Here is a 16,935-nt window from a genome sequence, read left to right on the forward strand (position 1 = left end):
CCTGAGACATCTCTCATAGGGAATCGATAGGTCTACTTCGTGAAACTGAAATCTGATGGGGCCTAGATAATTACAAGGCCAGGTTGGTTGCACAAGGCTATAAACAGGAATATGGAATAGACTATGAAGAGACCTTTGCTCTTGTAGCAAAATGACCATTGTACGACTTCTGATGGCTATATATGCAGCTAAATAGTGGACATCCATCAAATGGATGTAAAGAATGCTTTCCTCCATGGGGAGTTGAAGGAGACAATCTATATGAAGCCCCCTCCTGAATATTGTACAAACCCACAGCTTGTTTGTCGTCTGAAGAAGTCACTCTATGGCTTGAAGCAAGCTCCTAGAACCTGGTTTGAGAAGTTCAGATCTGTTATCACTGACGCAGGCTTTATCCAGAGTTCTTCAAATTATTCTTTATTCATTTTAAGGCGGAAGCAAGGAGTGACATTCTTACTTCTTTATGTCGATGATATACTCATTACAGGGGATGGTGTAGAAGGAATTGCTGAGTTGCAACAGTTACTTAGTAAATCCTTTAAGATGAAGAACTTGGGGCCTCTGACATATTTCTTAGGGCTTAAAGTGAGCCGAAACTCTCGAGGCTATTTTGTTAACCAACAAAAGTATGTGGTTGATCTAGTTAAACTGGCCAATCTCAATGACTCCAAGACTATGGATACCCCACTAGAACTGAATTTGAAACTCAGCAAAGATGATGGTTCTCTTCTGGAAGGTCGTACTCTTTATCATCGACTAATAGGGAGTTTAATCTATCTCACCATGACTCGGCCGGATATATCATATGCAGTTCAGTTGGTGAGCCAGTTTGTGTCTTCTTCAAGACCTCATTTATTTGCAGTTCGTTGGATCATAAGATATGTATGGGGCACTTTATCACATGGGATATTTTTCTCCTCTTCATCTCCCGTTAACCTTACAACTTATGTGGATGTTAATTGGGATGGATGCCCTGACACCCGGACGATCCACTACCGGTTGGTATGTATTCTTAGGCAATTTCCTTATCTCATGGAAGTAGAAAGAAACAACCTACTGTATCAAAATCTTCCATTGAATTTGAGTACAAAGCTATGTCTTCCATGTATAGTGAAATCATATGGCTCCGAGCTATTCTACTTGAAATACTTAATGAACCATCACTGTCAATTCCTCTATATGCAGACAATGTCAATGCAATCAAAATTGCCTCCAACCCTGTCTTCCATGAGCGCACCAAACACATATAAGTTAATTGCCACTTCATCTGCAATCTCCTTCTTGAGGGTGTTATATCTCTTCCTCACATGGGCGGAGCTAGGGGGGACCCAAGGGAGCCATGGCTCCCTTATGGTCTAGAAATTTGCACACTCAATACATTTTTATATGTAACTTTGTTCCCTCCCCTCACTTTTCACCCAATGGTTGCCCCCTCCCCTATGGCCCATCCATAAGTTTTGGCCCCCCTCATAAAAAATTCTTGGCTCCGCCCCTGCTTCCTCATGTCTCCTCTAGGCCCCACTTGGCAAACCTATTGACAAAAGCAATGACTCGGGCTCGGCATCTATTTCTCATGGACAAACCGATGCTTATTCCTAGGCATTAGTTTGAGGGGGAGTGTAGATAATAGTGAGAAGATCTAGCCGCAAGGCTATTTTTGTACTTTTACTTCTTTTGTTGTACATCTATTTTTTGTACTCTTTCTTTTGTACACTAAGGGAAGATTTGTCCTTTTACTTTCTTTAATATAAATATCTCTTTTAGGGTGTCGGCAGTCACAAGGTGACACACCCACCAAACTGTTTGTTCTTTTCTCTCTTCTTCAGCCACAAAAACGAAGTGGGAGCAAAGAAGCTTACCATGTCAAATGGAGGAGTCCACCTGCAACCAAAGAAAGCAAGGAACCAAGCCCAAATGTCCATAGAAAATGAGCAAGAGATTAATAGTTGAAAGTAGGACTCCCCAGAACTCTTCATTCTAAACAAAAGCTGCTACTCTAGGAGGGATAGGTCTCCCCCAGAACTATGGAAAAGGTTGCATTGGGTGCATTGCATAAGAAAAGAAAGAATCACAAGAAAAGAAACCAGAAGGATAACCTAGCCATCAAATAAGATGGGTCAAGAGATGACCACAAATCTGAACCAAAAGATAACCTAGCCATCTCTCTTGAAGTGGTGACAATCTCCTTGTACAGAAAAAGTTCAAGTTCATCCTATGTTTTCCTTTTCTTTTTCTTTTGTTTTGCTTCTTTAGGGATGGAAACCACCTAAACACTAGCTCGCCCAATCCCCTAAACACCAACATCAGAAGATACAAATGGAAAACAAGAACACCAATCAAAATCACCAATTAAAACTTTGCATAATTACTTCACAACTTCAGTGACTTAGGCAAGATCCTCTTTACTACTCTTAAGACCTTTTTAGATTCTTTAACCTTTTTGTTAGGCCCAACCCCAAATAAACCCCCTTTCATCCTAGCTAAGACTTTTGAAACCTGAATAGGACAATGGTTTTTTTTTACTTAGGAAACGCTAAACAGCATTAGGAAACTTCTCAACATCCTTGAATTCCAAAGTGCAAACATTGAAATTCCTTTATCATTGTCCCCTACTACTCCAGATGATTCCATCCTCTCTTGAAATTCCTCAAAGCTCAAATTAAAACCACCCTCGTTATTTAACTTCTCTTCCTCCCTACTATCTTCCTCCCCCCCCCCCAAAGAAAAAACAGACCCAATACTTTACTAACCTCCAACTCTGCATTCATGACTTTATCAATGTCAATCATACATTCAACTGGATGTATCTCAACAGACCTCATCCAATTGATCATCCCCCCACCCCAGACTCAACCTCCTCTTCTCCATATATTTCTACTTAGGGTTGGACATTTATTGTAAAGAAATAAATAAATCCGCATCCTTTTTAATCTAGAAACTTAGATATTATATAGCACATATTAGGCCATAGGTTATGTTCAGAAGTTACAATTATATGATAGCATTTAAGTTATCTTACCACCAAAATAGGTATAGTATTTAGTAAGCATTTGATCACCATTGAGTATTGTAGAGACGATGGGCCAAATGGGCCATAGTTTCTTGTTTTTATTTAATTCTGTTTATGTTTTATGTTTGTGATTAGTGGACCTTAGTTATAGGCCTGCTTTCTTTCTTTTATTATTGCTTTTAGTGCTGGCCGCCCTACTAAGGGTATTCATGTAATTGTACTCACTTTACAATTAAAGAATAAAAGATAATTGTGGAGGAATGGAGAGAGGTTCGATTGACTCTCTTCCTTGTTCCCTTCTTCCTTTCTCTTCCATCTTCTTCTTCCACACTTTCTCTCTTCAATCTTCCTCTTCTTTTCTACTTTATTTCAGATTGTTACGGGTGGGATTTACAGATAGTATCAGGTCTTTAATGGACAGATCCAGGACCAAGGGTAGCTATGCCAAACCTGATGGGACATGGTCCAGACCCAACCCATGGCCACCCCTGGTTTGTACTTTGTAAATGCTTCCCAAGGCAACCAATGTAAAAAGAATAAATGTTATAGCTCTTGGATGAGTTCCTACAATTGATGCATTTTACTTTTTCTGCTAACAATTAAAACACCAACTGACTTCAATCATTGAGATGAGCACATTTTGATGCCTTAACCAAAGCATGCAGAGATAAGCATAAATTGAAATTTATGTATGCACAACATATCACCTATGGTTCACATATTGACTATGAATGAATTACAATACATATCGCTGTGCATGCAAAGAAAAGAAAGTCAACTACCGACATCTTTTGGGTCCAAGAGATTGATACGGGACTGATCTGACGGCGCAGACTTGGACATCTATAGACAACAACCAAGCCAAGAATCAGTAGATGTTTGAGCATGCTTTTAGAAGTTCATCAATGTTGCATATACATTGCCACCACTTTCCAGCAGGATTAATATTTAAAGTAAAGATGAATTTTACTTCTCAAAAAAAAAAGTAAAGCTGTACAAGTCAAAGAGTTTCATCTTAATCAGGTCCACACGTTTTAAACTTTTCAGTGAAACAAGAAAGGTGGAAGAAAACAATCATTAGATGTCTGAACACAATTTTAGATGTTCAGGCACGCCTGAAGAATGCAACTATGACTTCAATCACCCCAGATAAGGTGGGAAAATGGGGTACTTTGTACTAAGCACCGCCTTGTAATGATAAGCATACCATAGTTTATATGCATTTAAGACTCAAGAGCAACTGCTCTGGCCTTTGAAAGAGAAAATTTGGACTCCATGCAAGATGGCTCTAAATTGCAGTAATGCTTGAAAGGTAAGAATTGACTGATGGAGGTGGAGACATGAGAGTTTTGGCCCAAAAGAAACTTGATGACCTACTTACCCTTATATAATGGAATAGACAAGTCTTTGTTCTCACTCATCTAGGTTGCACTGGAATAACTCTTAGAAGGATCTGGTTGCATACAGAAAATATCTACATGATGACACGTGCTTTGACTACCATGACCTTAAAGCCTAGTCATGAGTTCCTGACAACAATTATTTTAACCCTACATTTAGCCTTTAGATTAAGATCATGTAACTTAACATCAGATCTAAGAACCTAGGTTTCAACAAATCCCCTGTAACCCTTTTTTGTCTCCCATGTGTAGCTGTTTAACTTTAAACTACATTTATAGATTCAAAATCATAAACCTTTGGTACCTTAGAAAGACCATCAGTGAGAGACATTACACGAGCTCCAGCTTGTGGTATGAGAGGTTCAGGCACCTAGAACAGTATATTGATTAAGGTAAGAGTCGCTCTGATTTGACATCAACTAGGCATCAAGGAATGGAAATAAGGAATCCACCTTAAAAATAGCACCACCGCGTCTGTCACCAGAATAACATAGGCAATCAAATCTATAATGTACAAAGAAGCATAAAATATTGAACCTTAAGAAATAATGTTCATACATAAATGGAAGAATTGCTTTTCTTACCCTCCCATTTTCTTCCACTTCCTCCCTCCATATAAATTATTGATTCGCTCAGCCAGTTCACGGGTTAACTCCATATGTTGCTTCTGATCCTCACCAACTGGGACAAAGTCAGACTGTAGAATCATGATGCAACTAGTAAGAATCAAGTATTCTGTAAGTATATCAGAAAGTATAATTAAGAGCAAAATACACATTAAATAGTAAAAGTAAATAAATAACTGAAAAGAACTCACCTATTCCCAACACCATCTCAAATTGAAAAAACAAGATTGGTTTTTCCTTTTTTCTCTTTGAGATTTCTAGAAAGATAAATGTTCTTTTTTGATAAATAGAAAGATAAATATATAATAGACTCCAAACTCCAATGCAAGGTTTGAGATAAAAGAAAAAGAAAAGCCAGTCATTATTGTGTGGTCTGTGGGAACCTAGACATCATGTACCAGTCAGTACAACATTTGCATAATTTCCTTCAAGTGAGGTTCTGTGGGGAGACTAGACATCATGTACCAGTATAACAGTTACAACAGCAAGCAACACACTTGCCACTTCCTTCAAGTGGAGTATGTGGGGAACCTAGAAATCATGTATCAGTAATTCACTATAACAGTTGCAAAACCAAGCAATAATATTTGCCACTTCCTTTAACTGTTTTAGTTTTAAAATATTTCATTCAGAAGAAAACAATTAATAGGGTCCTCTCCTGTACAGCTTTAGCATATCATCAGCTCTCGTAAGAGTTTCCCTCCCATCCTCACTTTCTTTAATTTATATTTTCCTTTCCTTGGCAAAAAAAGCAATTAAATAGTATTAAAATAGTATTAGAATCAATGTTTTAAAACACAGAGGCACAAGGCATTCCACTAATTGGAGGTGTGAGTCATAGTTCAGAATGTAAGAGGCATAAGCCTCCTTAAGAGGAAGGGGATGAGGAAGAACAGGGAGGATTTCGTCTTTTTTTTATGAAGATGTCTTGTATTAAGAAGAACGAAGATGCTTTAACACCAGCTGAAAGGGATGGTCTTGTTGAAGCCCCCCAGCCAAGAGGGTCCCAGCCCAAACTTTCTTTCCCCTTCTCTTTCCTTCTTTTCCCTTTCCTTTTTTCTTTCTTTCTTTGTTTCTTTCTTTTTGTATGAGGCACATGAAGCATACACCTCTGGGCGTATGAGACATATGCATCTGGCATATGCACACCTCAGGGTGTTTTGGGGGTGCCTCACCTGGAAGCGATCATGCCTTTTAAAACACTGATTAGAATTTAATTACCAGATAACATAGCTGGATAATAGCACTTTGAGAAACAACATTTAGTGACAGATTTCTTTGGCATTGTTTAAACATATAACCAAACAGACCCAGGCCTAATACTATTACAACATCATCATTTAGTATCGTAAAAAAATGTTCAAAAGATGTTTCCCAGAGAATGGCAATTTTGTGCACGTCATGTTAAATAATGTTAAATAAACAGCTCAATGAGTAAAAGACCACCTGATATAAAAGAATATCAGAAGCCATCAGAACAGGATAAGTAAGAAGTGCAACCCCAACATTTTCGTCACCCTACAAGACATTATGGAAATATCAGAAAATATTTGAAATGCTCAACAAAATTAAGTTGTGTTTTGAAACCAGGAACAAGTCCCCTGTGAACAAGAAAACTAAGAATAAAATAATACTCCAGGGTTCTTAATAGAGAACAGAAATATTTTCCATGCTTGCAGGTAATTTTGAGGCTTATAAAAAAGGGTTTGCAGATAAAAGTTAGGGATACAGAATAAAACATTAGAAAAGGGAAAATTAGTTATTGAAAACATAATGCTAAGGTGAAAAGTATGGCAACTTTAGCATTATATAAGTTGACATTCTGTTTGAAGTTGGGATATCCATTTGGCCTAATTAAGTGCTACAGAATGGACCTTTATTTGGGACTCCAATAGGCTTGTAGTTTATAGTCTGTGTTCAAGCAGCTTATGTTTCTTAAGAGTCAATAGTCAAGTTATGCATAGTTCTTGAGATCCATGTTCCATTTCTAAGTTAGGTTAGAAAGGAAATGGTTATAGTTATACTAGGGTGATAAATAGGAAGGGGTACGTTTGCAAGATATCTAAAATTTAGGAAGTCCTTATTTACTCTATTATAGAGAAGATGTACAAAGCAGATAAGAGTCGTTTGTCTATTTTCAGTGCATAAATTCTATTTCTCCTCCATTGATCTATTGGTCATGTGGTAGAAGTTTGGAAGTTTGTATTTACTTTTGAACTCAGATTCAGATCTGGCACTTTCTAACCACTGATCCAGGCCCAGCCAGTTGACTGGCAACTCAGTTACCCAATAACAAATCTGGTTCAGATCAACATCTAGTGTGCTATATCCAAAAAAACTATTGACTTTGTCAATGACTCATTACCCATTCACTGGATTACCTACTCTTGTTTTGAATTTCTAGCTTTCATGGCATCACAGATTAATACATTGACCCAGATAGTTAAACCAGCGACCTATCCATCAGAAAGGAAAATGATTCAGCCTCCAAGTCAGATTTTAAAACATTGTTCAGATCTGAAGTGTTTTTTTTTCTTTCAGGTAAAGACCAGAATCAAGATAGTTTATTCCAGTTTAGCTTCATAATCTTGATCGTTGGATAAGATATTCACTTGTTGCCTTCATTTCATCACTGCACCACCATTATATAAATCCATTATGAGCTTTTGCTCAACCATAGGTTTTATCCATTTTCTTCCTCCAACAAACCAACTACATTATTTTTTTTTATCAATAACACTTTCATTAATTAATCAGTAGAAAATTTACAAGTGGAAGACAAACACACTTATCTTCCAAGAGTCACAAAGAACTTCAAGAAAGGAAAGAAGAAAATGCAAAGATACAAGGACACTAACATTACAACTTAGCCCAAAACAAGGAATCCCTTTCTGCCCCTTGTTTTGCTAAACCGTCAGCTAGGGAATTAGCTGATCTCTTAATCCAACATGTCTTAACTTCCATTTCCCGCACCAGCCATTTGAATTTCCTTTTCTCATTGTTATACTTCCAAAGATCATTTTGTTCTTTGGTCAGCCACCCTATCACCACCTCTGAATCCCCTTCAATTATAAGTTTCTTGATGTTCAATTCCTTAGCTTTCCGGGCTCCTTCCATAACTGCACATATCTCAGCTCTAAGGGAGTCACCCACTCCAATTGGGCATGAGAACATAGCAGAGATGACCCCATTTTCATCTCTAGAAACACCCCCGATCCCTGATTGTCCCGGGTTTTCCCTACTGCATCCATCAAAGTTTAATTTCAAGAATCCACTAGGTGGGGGGGTCCAAGCCACGCTCATTACTGACTTGGTCTGCGTGCAACTTGCAATTTCACCCCACTTCCTCAACATGTCATCCACAGTGTAATCTGTGAATATTTCCAGAGATTGTATGATAGCCCTCAAATCTGCTAGCCCTCTATGAGTTTCTGAGAATACCCTGAAGTTCCTTTCTTCCCACAGTGTCCAACATACTGCAGCCCTTAGTCCTCTCCACATTGTCCTTCCCCTTTTTAACCGCCACCTGAAGAAGGAGAGGGCAAAAAGGCCCTGCATGTCTGATGGGGGATTCCAGTTGCATCCAAATAAGGAGAAAGCCCAATCCCATAATGACCTCGCGAAGTGGCACGACACCATTAGGTGAAAACCAGTCTCCCCATCTGCTTTACACAGAACGCACCATTGAGGTGACAAGCAAGTATTGGGTCTCTTCTTTTGGAGTAGATCACCAGTGTTGATTCTTTCCAGATAGGCTTCCCAACAAAAACTACCAACCCTAGGAGGTATAGCTCTGCACCAAACCTCACCAACAGGAAAAGGGGACTGGGTAGGACTGGTGGACTGACTTAAGACTTTGAAGAACGAAGCACAAGAGAAAATGCCATTGAGGTTAAGTGTCCAAATTCTAGAATCCGCCCTAGTGGGGTCTAAGACAACATTATCAAGAAGTGCAAGAAGGCTCAAAATACAGTTGAAGTTTGAATCCCTCAAATTCCTTCTTAGACCCAAGTTCCACCCAATCCCAGAAGTGGAAGAGGACGGGGTGGTGAAAGACGAGATCAGCTCATTTTTCAAATCAGAAAGAGCATACAAAGATGGAAACTGATCCTTTAGAGGAGCGCTCCCCACCCAAGTTTGTTCCCAAAATTTTATGGAGTTACCGGAATTCAAGTCATACATGATATTAGGAATGAAAACTGGTAGTAGGTCATGAATGGCTTTCCAAGGAGAATTGCTTGTGATCCTAGCTCTGATTTCAGCGTCCCATCCGTTGTGCTCCAGCCCATGAATACTTGCCACTATTCTAGCCCATAGCTTCTCCTTCTCCATAGGAAACCTCCACAACCACTTCCCCAGCAGAGTCATATCCCTTCTCCTAATACTCCCCAGCCCCAAACCACCACACGACTTACTCCTACACACTATTTCCCAGCTAACTCTATGATCCCTTTTCTCTTCTCCCGGCTCCCACAGGAAATCTCTCATTAACTTCTCTAATCTGTTAGCAATCTTCACTGGGATTTTAAACACCGACATGAAGAAGATGGGTGAGTTAGCAAGCGCGGCCTTAATTAATGTAATTCTCCCGCCAAGAGAGAGGTAATTCTTTTTCTAGGATACCAATCCTTTTTCAAACCTTTCCATCACCGGATTCCAGAAGCTCTCTCTCTTGGGATTATCACCTAATGGTAATCCTAAATAGTTCAGAGGCCACCCCGTGACTTCACACCCCAGCACTTCAGCACTCTCCCTGATCTCTCCCTCCTCCAAATTCACCCCCACTACACAGCTTTTCCCAAGGTTAACCTTCAAATTGGACAGTTGCTCAAACAATTGTATCACCGACTTTAAATTCCTGATAAACCTCACATTACCACCTTCACAAAACAGAATCGTGTCATCAGCAAACTGTAAATGTGTGAGAGGGGTTTCCATCCTCCCAACCCTCCAGCCTTTAATGAGCCCCCTAGAATCTGCTTGGTGAATCAATTTCCCCAAAACCTCTGCAATTAAAATGAACAAGAAAGGAGAAAGGGGGTCTCCTTGTCTTATACCCCTACTGGCTGGAAAGAAATCTACCATTGTCCCATTCACTAGCACTGAATAATGACAATTCCGGACACAGCCCATGATCCACTTGCACCATCTAGCCCCAAACCCGAATTTGGTTAAAACTTTCCTCAAGAACTCCCAGTCCACCAGGTCATAAGCCTTTTCCAAGTCCAGCTTACAGACCACTCCCTTCTTCTTATCCCTCTTAAAGTTCTCCACACTCTCATTAGCAGTTAAAATCTAGTCTATAATTTGTCTTCCACTCACAAAAGCTCCTTGATAGTGTTCAATGATATCCGGAATTACCTTCTTCAGCCTCAAAGACAACACTTTTGCAATGATCTCGTACAAGCTATTCACCAAGCTTATTGGCCTAAAATCCTTCGGGTGGGATGCATCTTTCTTTTTGGGAATTAAGGCTATAAATGTAGAGTTCACACCCGGATTGACAATTCCTCTCCTCAAACACCCGCAAGAGATCATCTTTCAAAATATCCCAACAATCCTGATAAAAAGCCATTGTAAACCCATCCGGCCCTGGAGCTTTTGTTCTATCCACAGAAAACACAGCCTCCTTAATCTCTTCTATATTAAAGCTTCTTTCCATCCTTCTCCTGTTCTCCACCCCTACATCTGGCCAATCCAAACCTTCTACCCACACCCTTCTACTCACAAGCCTTCTTAGAATAGATTTGAAATGCTCCCCACAGGCCCTGGCAATCTCCTCTTGCTGTACTAACTCAACTCCATCTACTACCAATTTGGAGATAAAGTTCTTCCTTCTCCTGCCATCTACTAGAGAGTGGAAATACCTAGTGTTTCTATCTCCCTCTTGCAGCCATTTACACCGAGATTTTTGCCTCCAACTAATTTCCTCCTTGTGCAGGCAATCCTCTAACTGTCTTCTCAATTCTCTTCTGAGGTCATTGTCTTCCTCTCCAAATTCTCCCCTTTTCTCTTTAAAGTCAAGGCTTTCAATCTTCTTCATCAAGTCTCCCTTTCTTTCTTCTGTCCTCCCGAACTCCATCAAGTTCCACTCCTTAATTCTTGCTTTCAAGAATTGTAATTTCTTATGGAATTTTATCCCCTCCCACTCCACCGACGGGTTACACTCATGCCACCACTCCCTCACTTTGTTAGTAAACCCTGGATGCAGTAACCACATATTTTCAAATCTAAAGGGGGTAGGACCTCCACACCTTCTTTCCCCCTTGCATAACACTATGGGCCAGTGATCCGAGGTCACCCTTGGGAGAGCTCTAGCATCCAAGGTTCCCCAATGTTCTTCCCAATCCAAAGAGAACAGGAATCTATCCAGCTTAGAGCAAATGGGTCTAGATTGGAGATTTGACCATGTAAATGCCTTCTGCGTTAGGGGAATCTCTTTAAGCTCAAAGACATCCACAAAACTATTAAACTTCCTCATGCTTTTTGTCACCCTCTGGTTAATCTTATTGGACTCTTCCGAGAACCTTATCACATTGAAGTCCCCACCCATGCACCAAGGCCCATCCCACAACCCTCTAACATCAGCCAGTTCCTCCCACAGCTCCTTTCTCTCTCTGTAATCATTCGGTCCGTAAACATTTGTAAGCACCCACATATAATCATCCTCTTGCTGCTTAAACTTCATGGAAACCGAATACTTTCTGATCAACTCCTCCATCCCTTCAACCACATCCCTCTTCCACATTGTTACAATCCCCCGGAAGCACCCCACGATGGAGCCGCCACCCAGCTAATCCCCCTGGCTTTCCATACACTCCTTGCCCATTTGTCACTAAACTCCATTCTCTTAGACTCTTGCAACAGCACAATGTCTAGGTCATACCGTCTTATTACCTCTTTTATTGTTGCTCTCTTCTTCGCACTCCCAATTCCCCTCACATTCCAACTAAGAATCTTCATTCTACTTCTTTTTACAAACCCCTTGCCACCTACCCGCTACCTTCCCCCTTTCCTTCTATCTCCTTTTACCTCGAGCTTCTTGTCTCCTTCTACATCTCTCTTTAGTCTCTCTACTTCACTCAACCTCCTCTTCTTTGTTATGATCTGCATCTTCCTCTTCTGTAAACTTTTTTTCAACTCGTTCAAATCCTCCAGCCAACAGCCCAACTTCCCTACAAATTCTGCTATCGTGTCTTCTCTCACCGATTCCACCACCCCTACCCTTCCTACAGAATCCCCTTCATCTCTGTCCACCTGCCTTTCCTTCCTCTCCTCTATTCCCACCTCAATTCTTTCCTCTCCAACCTTCCTTCCCTTACTGTTACCTTCCTCCTTCCTTGCTTCCTCCCCGTAAACCTCTCCATCTCTACCCTCATTCCTGTCCCTCTTCTCCATTAACCCCTCCTCTCTTCCTTCCTCCCCTTCCCTCCTCCATATCAGCTGCCCTTCCACATCCTTAAACACTCTTTCAATGATTTCCCACACTTGTCCACTTCTATACCTTTCTCCCCGCGCCTTCCCACAATCCTTCATTCCCCTCTCCCCCTCCTCAGAGAGCCCGCCTACTAGCTCGGCTGCATATTCATGGGCTACAAGACATGGTACAGGAACGGAATCTGGAACCAAAGACACTGAAGACACATTAGTAGCACAAACCGAAATCACATGGTTACCTGGGACTGAAGGACAAGCTAGAATAGGACTGCTCCCGGCCTCCTTCTCTTGTTCTGAAGGTAGGTAAACAATTATCTTCCTGAAGTGGTTGGGAAGTACTTCTGTCCTTTGGTCAACCTGGTGATCTTTCCACTCTACCCCTGGGTCACCTCTATATAGCATATTCCTGCTCTGCTTCCGGTTCTCCCGGTTTTCCCCTTCTGATAAACCTTGCGCACTCTGTGGTCTTGGGAATGAGATAATCCGATTGCAGTCTTCACCCTGGAATAATCTTGCAATATTCCACCCTTCCATATCATCTCCAGCACAGCTGCCTTCATCGTTTACACTGCCCACGCTAGAGCCATCGACAGAAAAGTCCTCCGGTTCACCATCGTCTTCACCGCACTGCACCCACCCTTCAAACTTCTCTTTCTTCTCTTCAGATCTTCCCCTAGTGAAACTTAGCTCCGACCTCTCTGAGAAGCCTCACACGGGACTAAGCTTCTTCAAGTTGCGTCGGGAGACCCACTGTAACGCCCTCTTCTTTCCTGGTTTCCGACACTGCACGCATTCCCCCATTTGGATCGCGGCTGGGGTCGATGATAGACCGAAACCGATGTCTATCATAGTCGAAACCCCAATCACGTGTTGCTTTAGTGGCTCACGCGCCTTATAAACAAACTGGGTCGGGCCCGCTGGCCTGTTTGGGCCTTTAAGAATGCCATTAGCAGCCCACCTAGGCTTTTGCTTTGGCCCATTTGTAAGCACCCGCGAGCTCACGTGATTTTTAAGAAGGTCACGCGCTTCCAGCCCCGACCCCGGTTTGGTTCTAACAGGTTTAAGTTCAACTCTTCCTAGGCCCAACCCCTTTTCCCTGTTCAGAACAGTCTTGACGCCAGTTACAACCTGTGCAAAGGTCCTGCCACCCTCCAGACTGCTCACTTCTTCCACACGCGAAAATCCCACCCCCTGCCTACTACCCTTTTGTTTCTCCAGCAAATGTTTTTCCATTTTAGTGAAAGTGCTTTTCTGGTTTGAATTCTCCAACCCTTTCTTGCCACGCAGCTCTTCTTCTTCAACCTTCTCATCTCCCTCCTTACGAGCCTCTTTCCAGAGCATCGATTCAGTGGATGAAGCCAGCCACACTGAGTAGCACTGCCTTTCGACTAGCACCTCTATCTTCCGAGGTATCTCCTCAGGTTTTACTCCATTCAATAAATGGAAGCTGAACGAAGGTCTCCCCAAAAGGCCCCTCCTAGTGATCCTCCACACATCAAAGCAATGGCTTCAGCAGTTTCTTGCTTCCACAAATGAAAGGGAAGACCTAACAGACGCACCAACACTCCATCTTCAACAAAGAAATCTTTGGAGTTTGATCCCGGACACCATCTTGATACTGTGAAATTTCCAAGCTTAGCTTGGAAGTTTAAAGCCTCCACTTCTACTCAGTTCTCAAGCAAATCCAGCAAAGCCTTGTTCTTCTCAAAGGATGTTAAAATAAATGTGCTCTTCAACTTTAACCTTGCTGTTAACAGATTTGCAGCTTTCCTCCAGTCAAGAATGGGAGCTGAGGCTTCAACTATCAATTTACTTTCCCAATCCCCTCTCTGTATGTTTACTCCCATTCTGAAATTACCTGCCCCAGCGAACACTAAAGGAGTCTCTTGCTTAGTCTTGTTCACCAAACTACTAGACCTGCTTATCTTCCTTTTAACTAATGCTTCTCTTTTTACACTCATGCGTTTCAGCAGTTCACATAAGGCATCAAGAACTGACTTCCAGCCCTGACTCTTCCTTCCTTCTGGAAAGCAGATCATCTGCTTTCTACCCTTGCCAAAAAATTCTGTCAAGGAGATAAAATAACCTTTAAGGTTTCTCTTACACTCTACAACAACCCTTCTTCCAGATTCTGAGAAAAGCTCTTTCCAACTATTTTGCTTGCCTTTGTTACTTGCACCTTCCACAAACTCCTTGAGTCCTTCAATTACCCCCAGTCCTAGCAGCACCATCCCTCTCTTTGCTTCCCTGATCTTCAAGCTCAGCTGACCATTTATTCTCTGTTCCTCAAATAGGAGTTCCTTAGATTCAATCTTCAAAACTTTTTTCCAACGGCCTACCTCCACAAATTCTCCCATCTCAGCTCCTCCCCCTCTCCCCCTCTCACCCTCTCAGCAACCTTCTCTTTGCTTCACCCTCTCACCCTCTCACCATCTCAGACAAAGGCACCAGATGAAAACACAGTTCCTTTCCCTCTCACCCTCTCAGCAACCTTCTCTTTGCTTCACCCTCTCACCCTCTCACCATCTCAGACAATGGCACCAGATGAAAACACAGTTCCTCTCCCATCTCAGCTCCTCCCCCTCTCCCCCTCTCACCCTCTCAGCAACCTTCTCCTTGCTTCACCCTCTCACCCTCTCATCCTCTCACCAACTCAGACAATGGCACCAGATGAAAACACAGTTCCTCTCCCTCTCCACAAGATTACCATTGATCATAGAGGATAAACTGAGGGGGCAGTAAAGATCCTTTTCACCAACCAACTACATTATCATAACCCTTCATAATCATGTCCATACCTTTATCGCAGTTTCTGCATCTTTAACCATAGGAACATCATGGTATGATAACATATATTACCTGCCCTTCCCATCAACCAAACAGGGACCCAAGATGTCTTTGCAGCAATAAGCCCATATGCTATAAAACTTAAAACAATAGAAGGTTTAGAAAAAAATAATAAAATAAATGGCCGTTGTTATCCCCTATAGAAACAACATACCGCCTTGCGAGATTTCTCTTTAAATTGAATCATTCTATTCAGCCAGCCAATGGGTGTAGCTGAACTCAGTAACCACATCAGTTCTACGTGAGCCCGAACATGAGACTGCACAAAAATGGATGCCTGCATATCCAAAACAAATTAAAAGGCTCATTTGGTGGTTGTCAGCACAACTACAAGCTTTTCAATTTCCTAAGCAGAAGGATAGGATAATTCCCCTAGACCTTGGAGGTGTCTATACCACATGCCAAATAAATGGCAGCTGTATTCTTTGTTGCTTTGGAAAGCAGTTGTGCATCATACGGTAAAGTAATCTGTTAAGGACAAAATTAAATGTGGTCAAAAATACTTCATATCATATAAAAAGCATATGGCAACTGGTAATCAAAGCAATATATTTTTGAAGTTCAACAAATTTAGTTTACCTTCTTTCAAGATATATAAAGAAAGCCATATACAAAAAAAAAAGTCCTACCCATAAAAAGATAGACTATATAAACCTCTGACATAAGAGTAAAAATATAGGAAACCACAAGATCGATCAATCACAAAGGCAAAGGTTGTGTTTGGACCCTTTCTGTTTCTACCTCAAACATTTTGGGTTTATCAATACAAATTGGTGAGAGATACATATTGTCACATCACATATGAGAGTCACTTCAGCTAGAATGATTTGACTTCACCCCCCCAATCAGGAAACGTCAATTTGACATTACAGCTATAAACATCAATGATTATTCCCACACATGCATTTTTACGATCTGTCTGTTTCAACTATTAAAAGCCTCAAATAACAGTTGTATGCCAATTTGTGTTGATCAACCTAAAACGTTCAGGTAGAAACAGAACATACAACCAAAATGTTTAGTAGCAGGTTAGAAGTTACAAATATTTCATGTAATCAAGCAGTTACGGTAATTGACTCAGTACAGTAGTAAAACATATATAAACAGGGTTTAAACCTAAAAGGAAAAATAAAAATAAAACTTCTGAAACATACCGCATGTAGGTCAACAATAAAGAACAGTGCCTCATAAGAATTCTGCAAGGAGAGAAATACAACATGGTCATTGTGGCATCATGTCAATAACAACAATGGTTTTGCTGGAAGGCTGATAGTAGCAATACTCACATGGTACATCAGCCAATCAAAATTAACAAGTTGATGACACTCCCTTTAAAATTTAAAATATATGTCATTGTAAAAGTAAATTGGATGAATATGTGACTAGAAAGGTCAAATCCACTAACATTAAACCTTAAGTCCAAGTTGGATGGATATAAAAATCATGGGTCAGCATGATTTTTGTGTTACTTTCTTAAAATAAAAGTACCAGTTGTAAGAAACTGTTTTTTTTTTATCAGAAACGATAACTTTCATTAGAGATAAATTAACCCGAAATACAGAATTCAACCCTTATTAGAAAAGGATGATCCAATAAACATCAAACATTACAGCAC

At 40.9% G+C, this 16,935-nt stretch overlaps 1 protein-coding gene across 24 annotated transcripts in view; it reads right to left on the reverse strand.

Moving 5' to 3' along the window:
- OVA4 (Nucleotidylyl transferase superfamily protein) overlaps positions 1–16,935 on the reverse strand; it is an 85,680-nt gene that overhangs the window by 62,396 nt on the left and 6,349 nt on the right. For 17 of the 24 annotated variants that reach the window (XR_016078523.1, XR_016078520.1, XR_016078522.1 and 14 more), the window contains exons 4-11: positions 16,475–16,516; positions 15,699–15,788; positions 15,475–15,597; positions 6,483–6,554; positions 4,995–5,107; positions 4,863–4,914; positions 4,715–4,780; positions 3,797–3,853 (exon numbers count right to left, since the gene is read on the reverse strand). Coding sequence is in view for 13 of the 24 variants with exons in the window: in XM_088891310.1 (XP_088747436.1) it covers positions 3,797–3,853; positions 4,715–4,780; positions 4,863–4,914; positions 4,995–5,107; positions 6,483–6,554; positions 15,475–15,597; positions 15,699–15,788; positions 16,475–16,516 (615 nt within the window). In the remaining 11 variants the exon portion in view is untranslated. The remainder of the gene's footprint in view (positions 1–3,796; positions 3,854–4,714; positions 4,781–4,862; positions 4,915–4,994; positions 5,108–6,482; positions 6,555–15,474; positions 15,598–15,698; positions 15,789–16,474; positions 16,517–16,935) is intronic. The other 7 variants (XM_010253587.3, XM_088891311.1, XM_088891308.1 and 4 more) reach the window with 3 other exon arrangements.

Source organism: Nelumbo nucifera, chromosome 7 (assembly GCF_055504915.1).
Source record: "Nelumbo nucifera cultivar China Antique chromosome 7, China Antique-T2T, whole genome shotgun sequence".
NCBI classification, from domain to species: domain Eukaryota; kingdom Viridiplantae; phylum Streptophyta; class Magnoliopsida; order Proteales; family Nelumbonaceae; genus Nelumbo; species Nelumbo nucifera.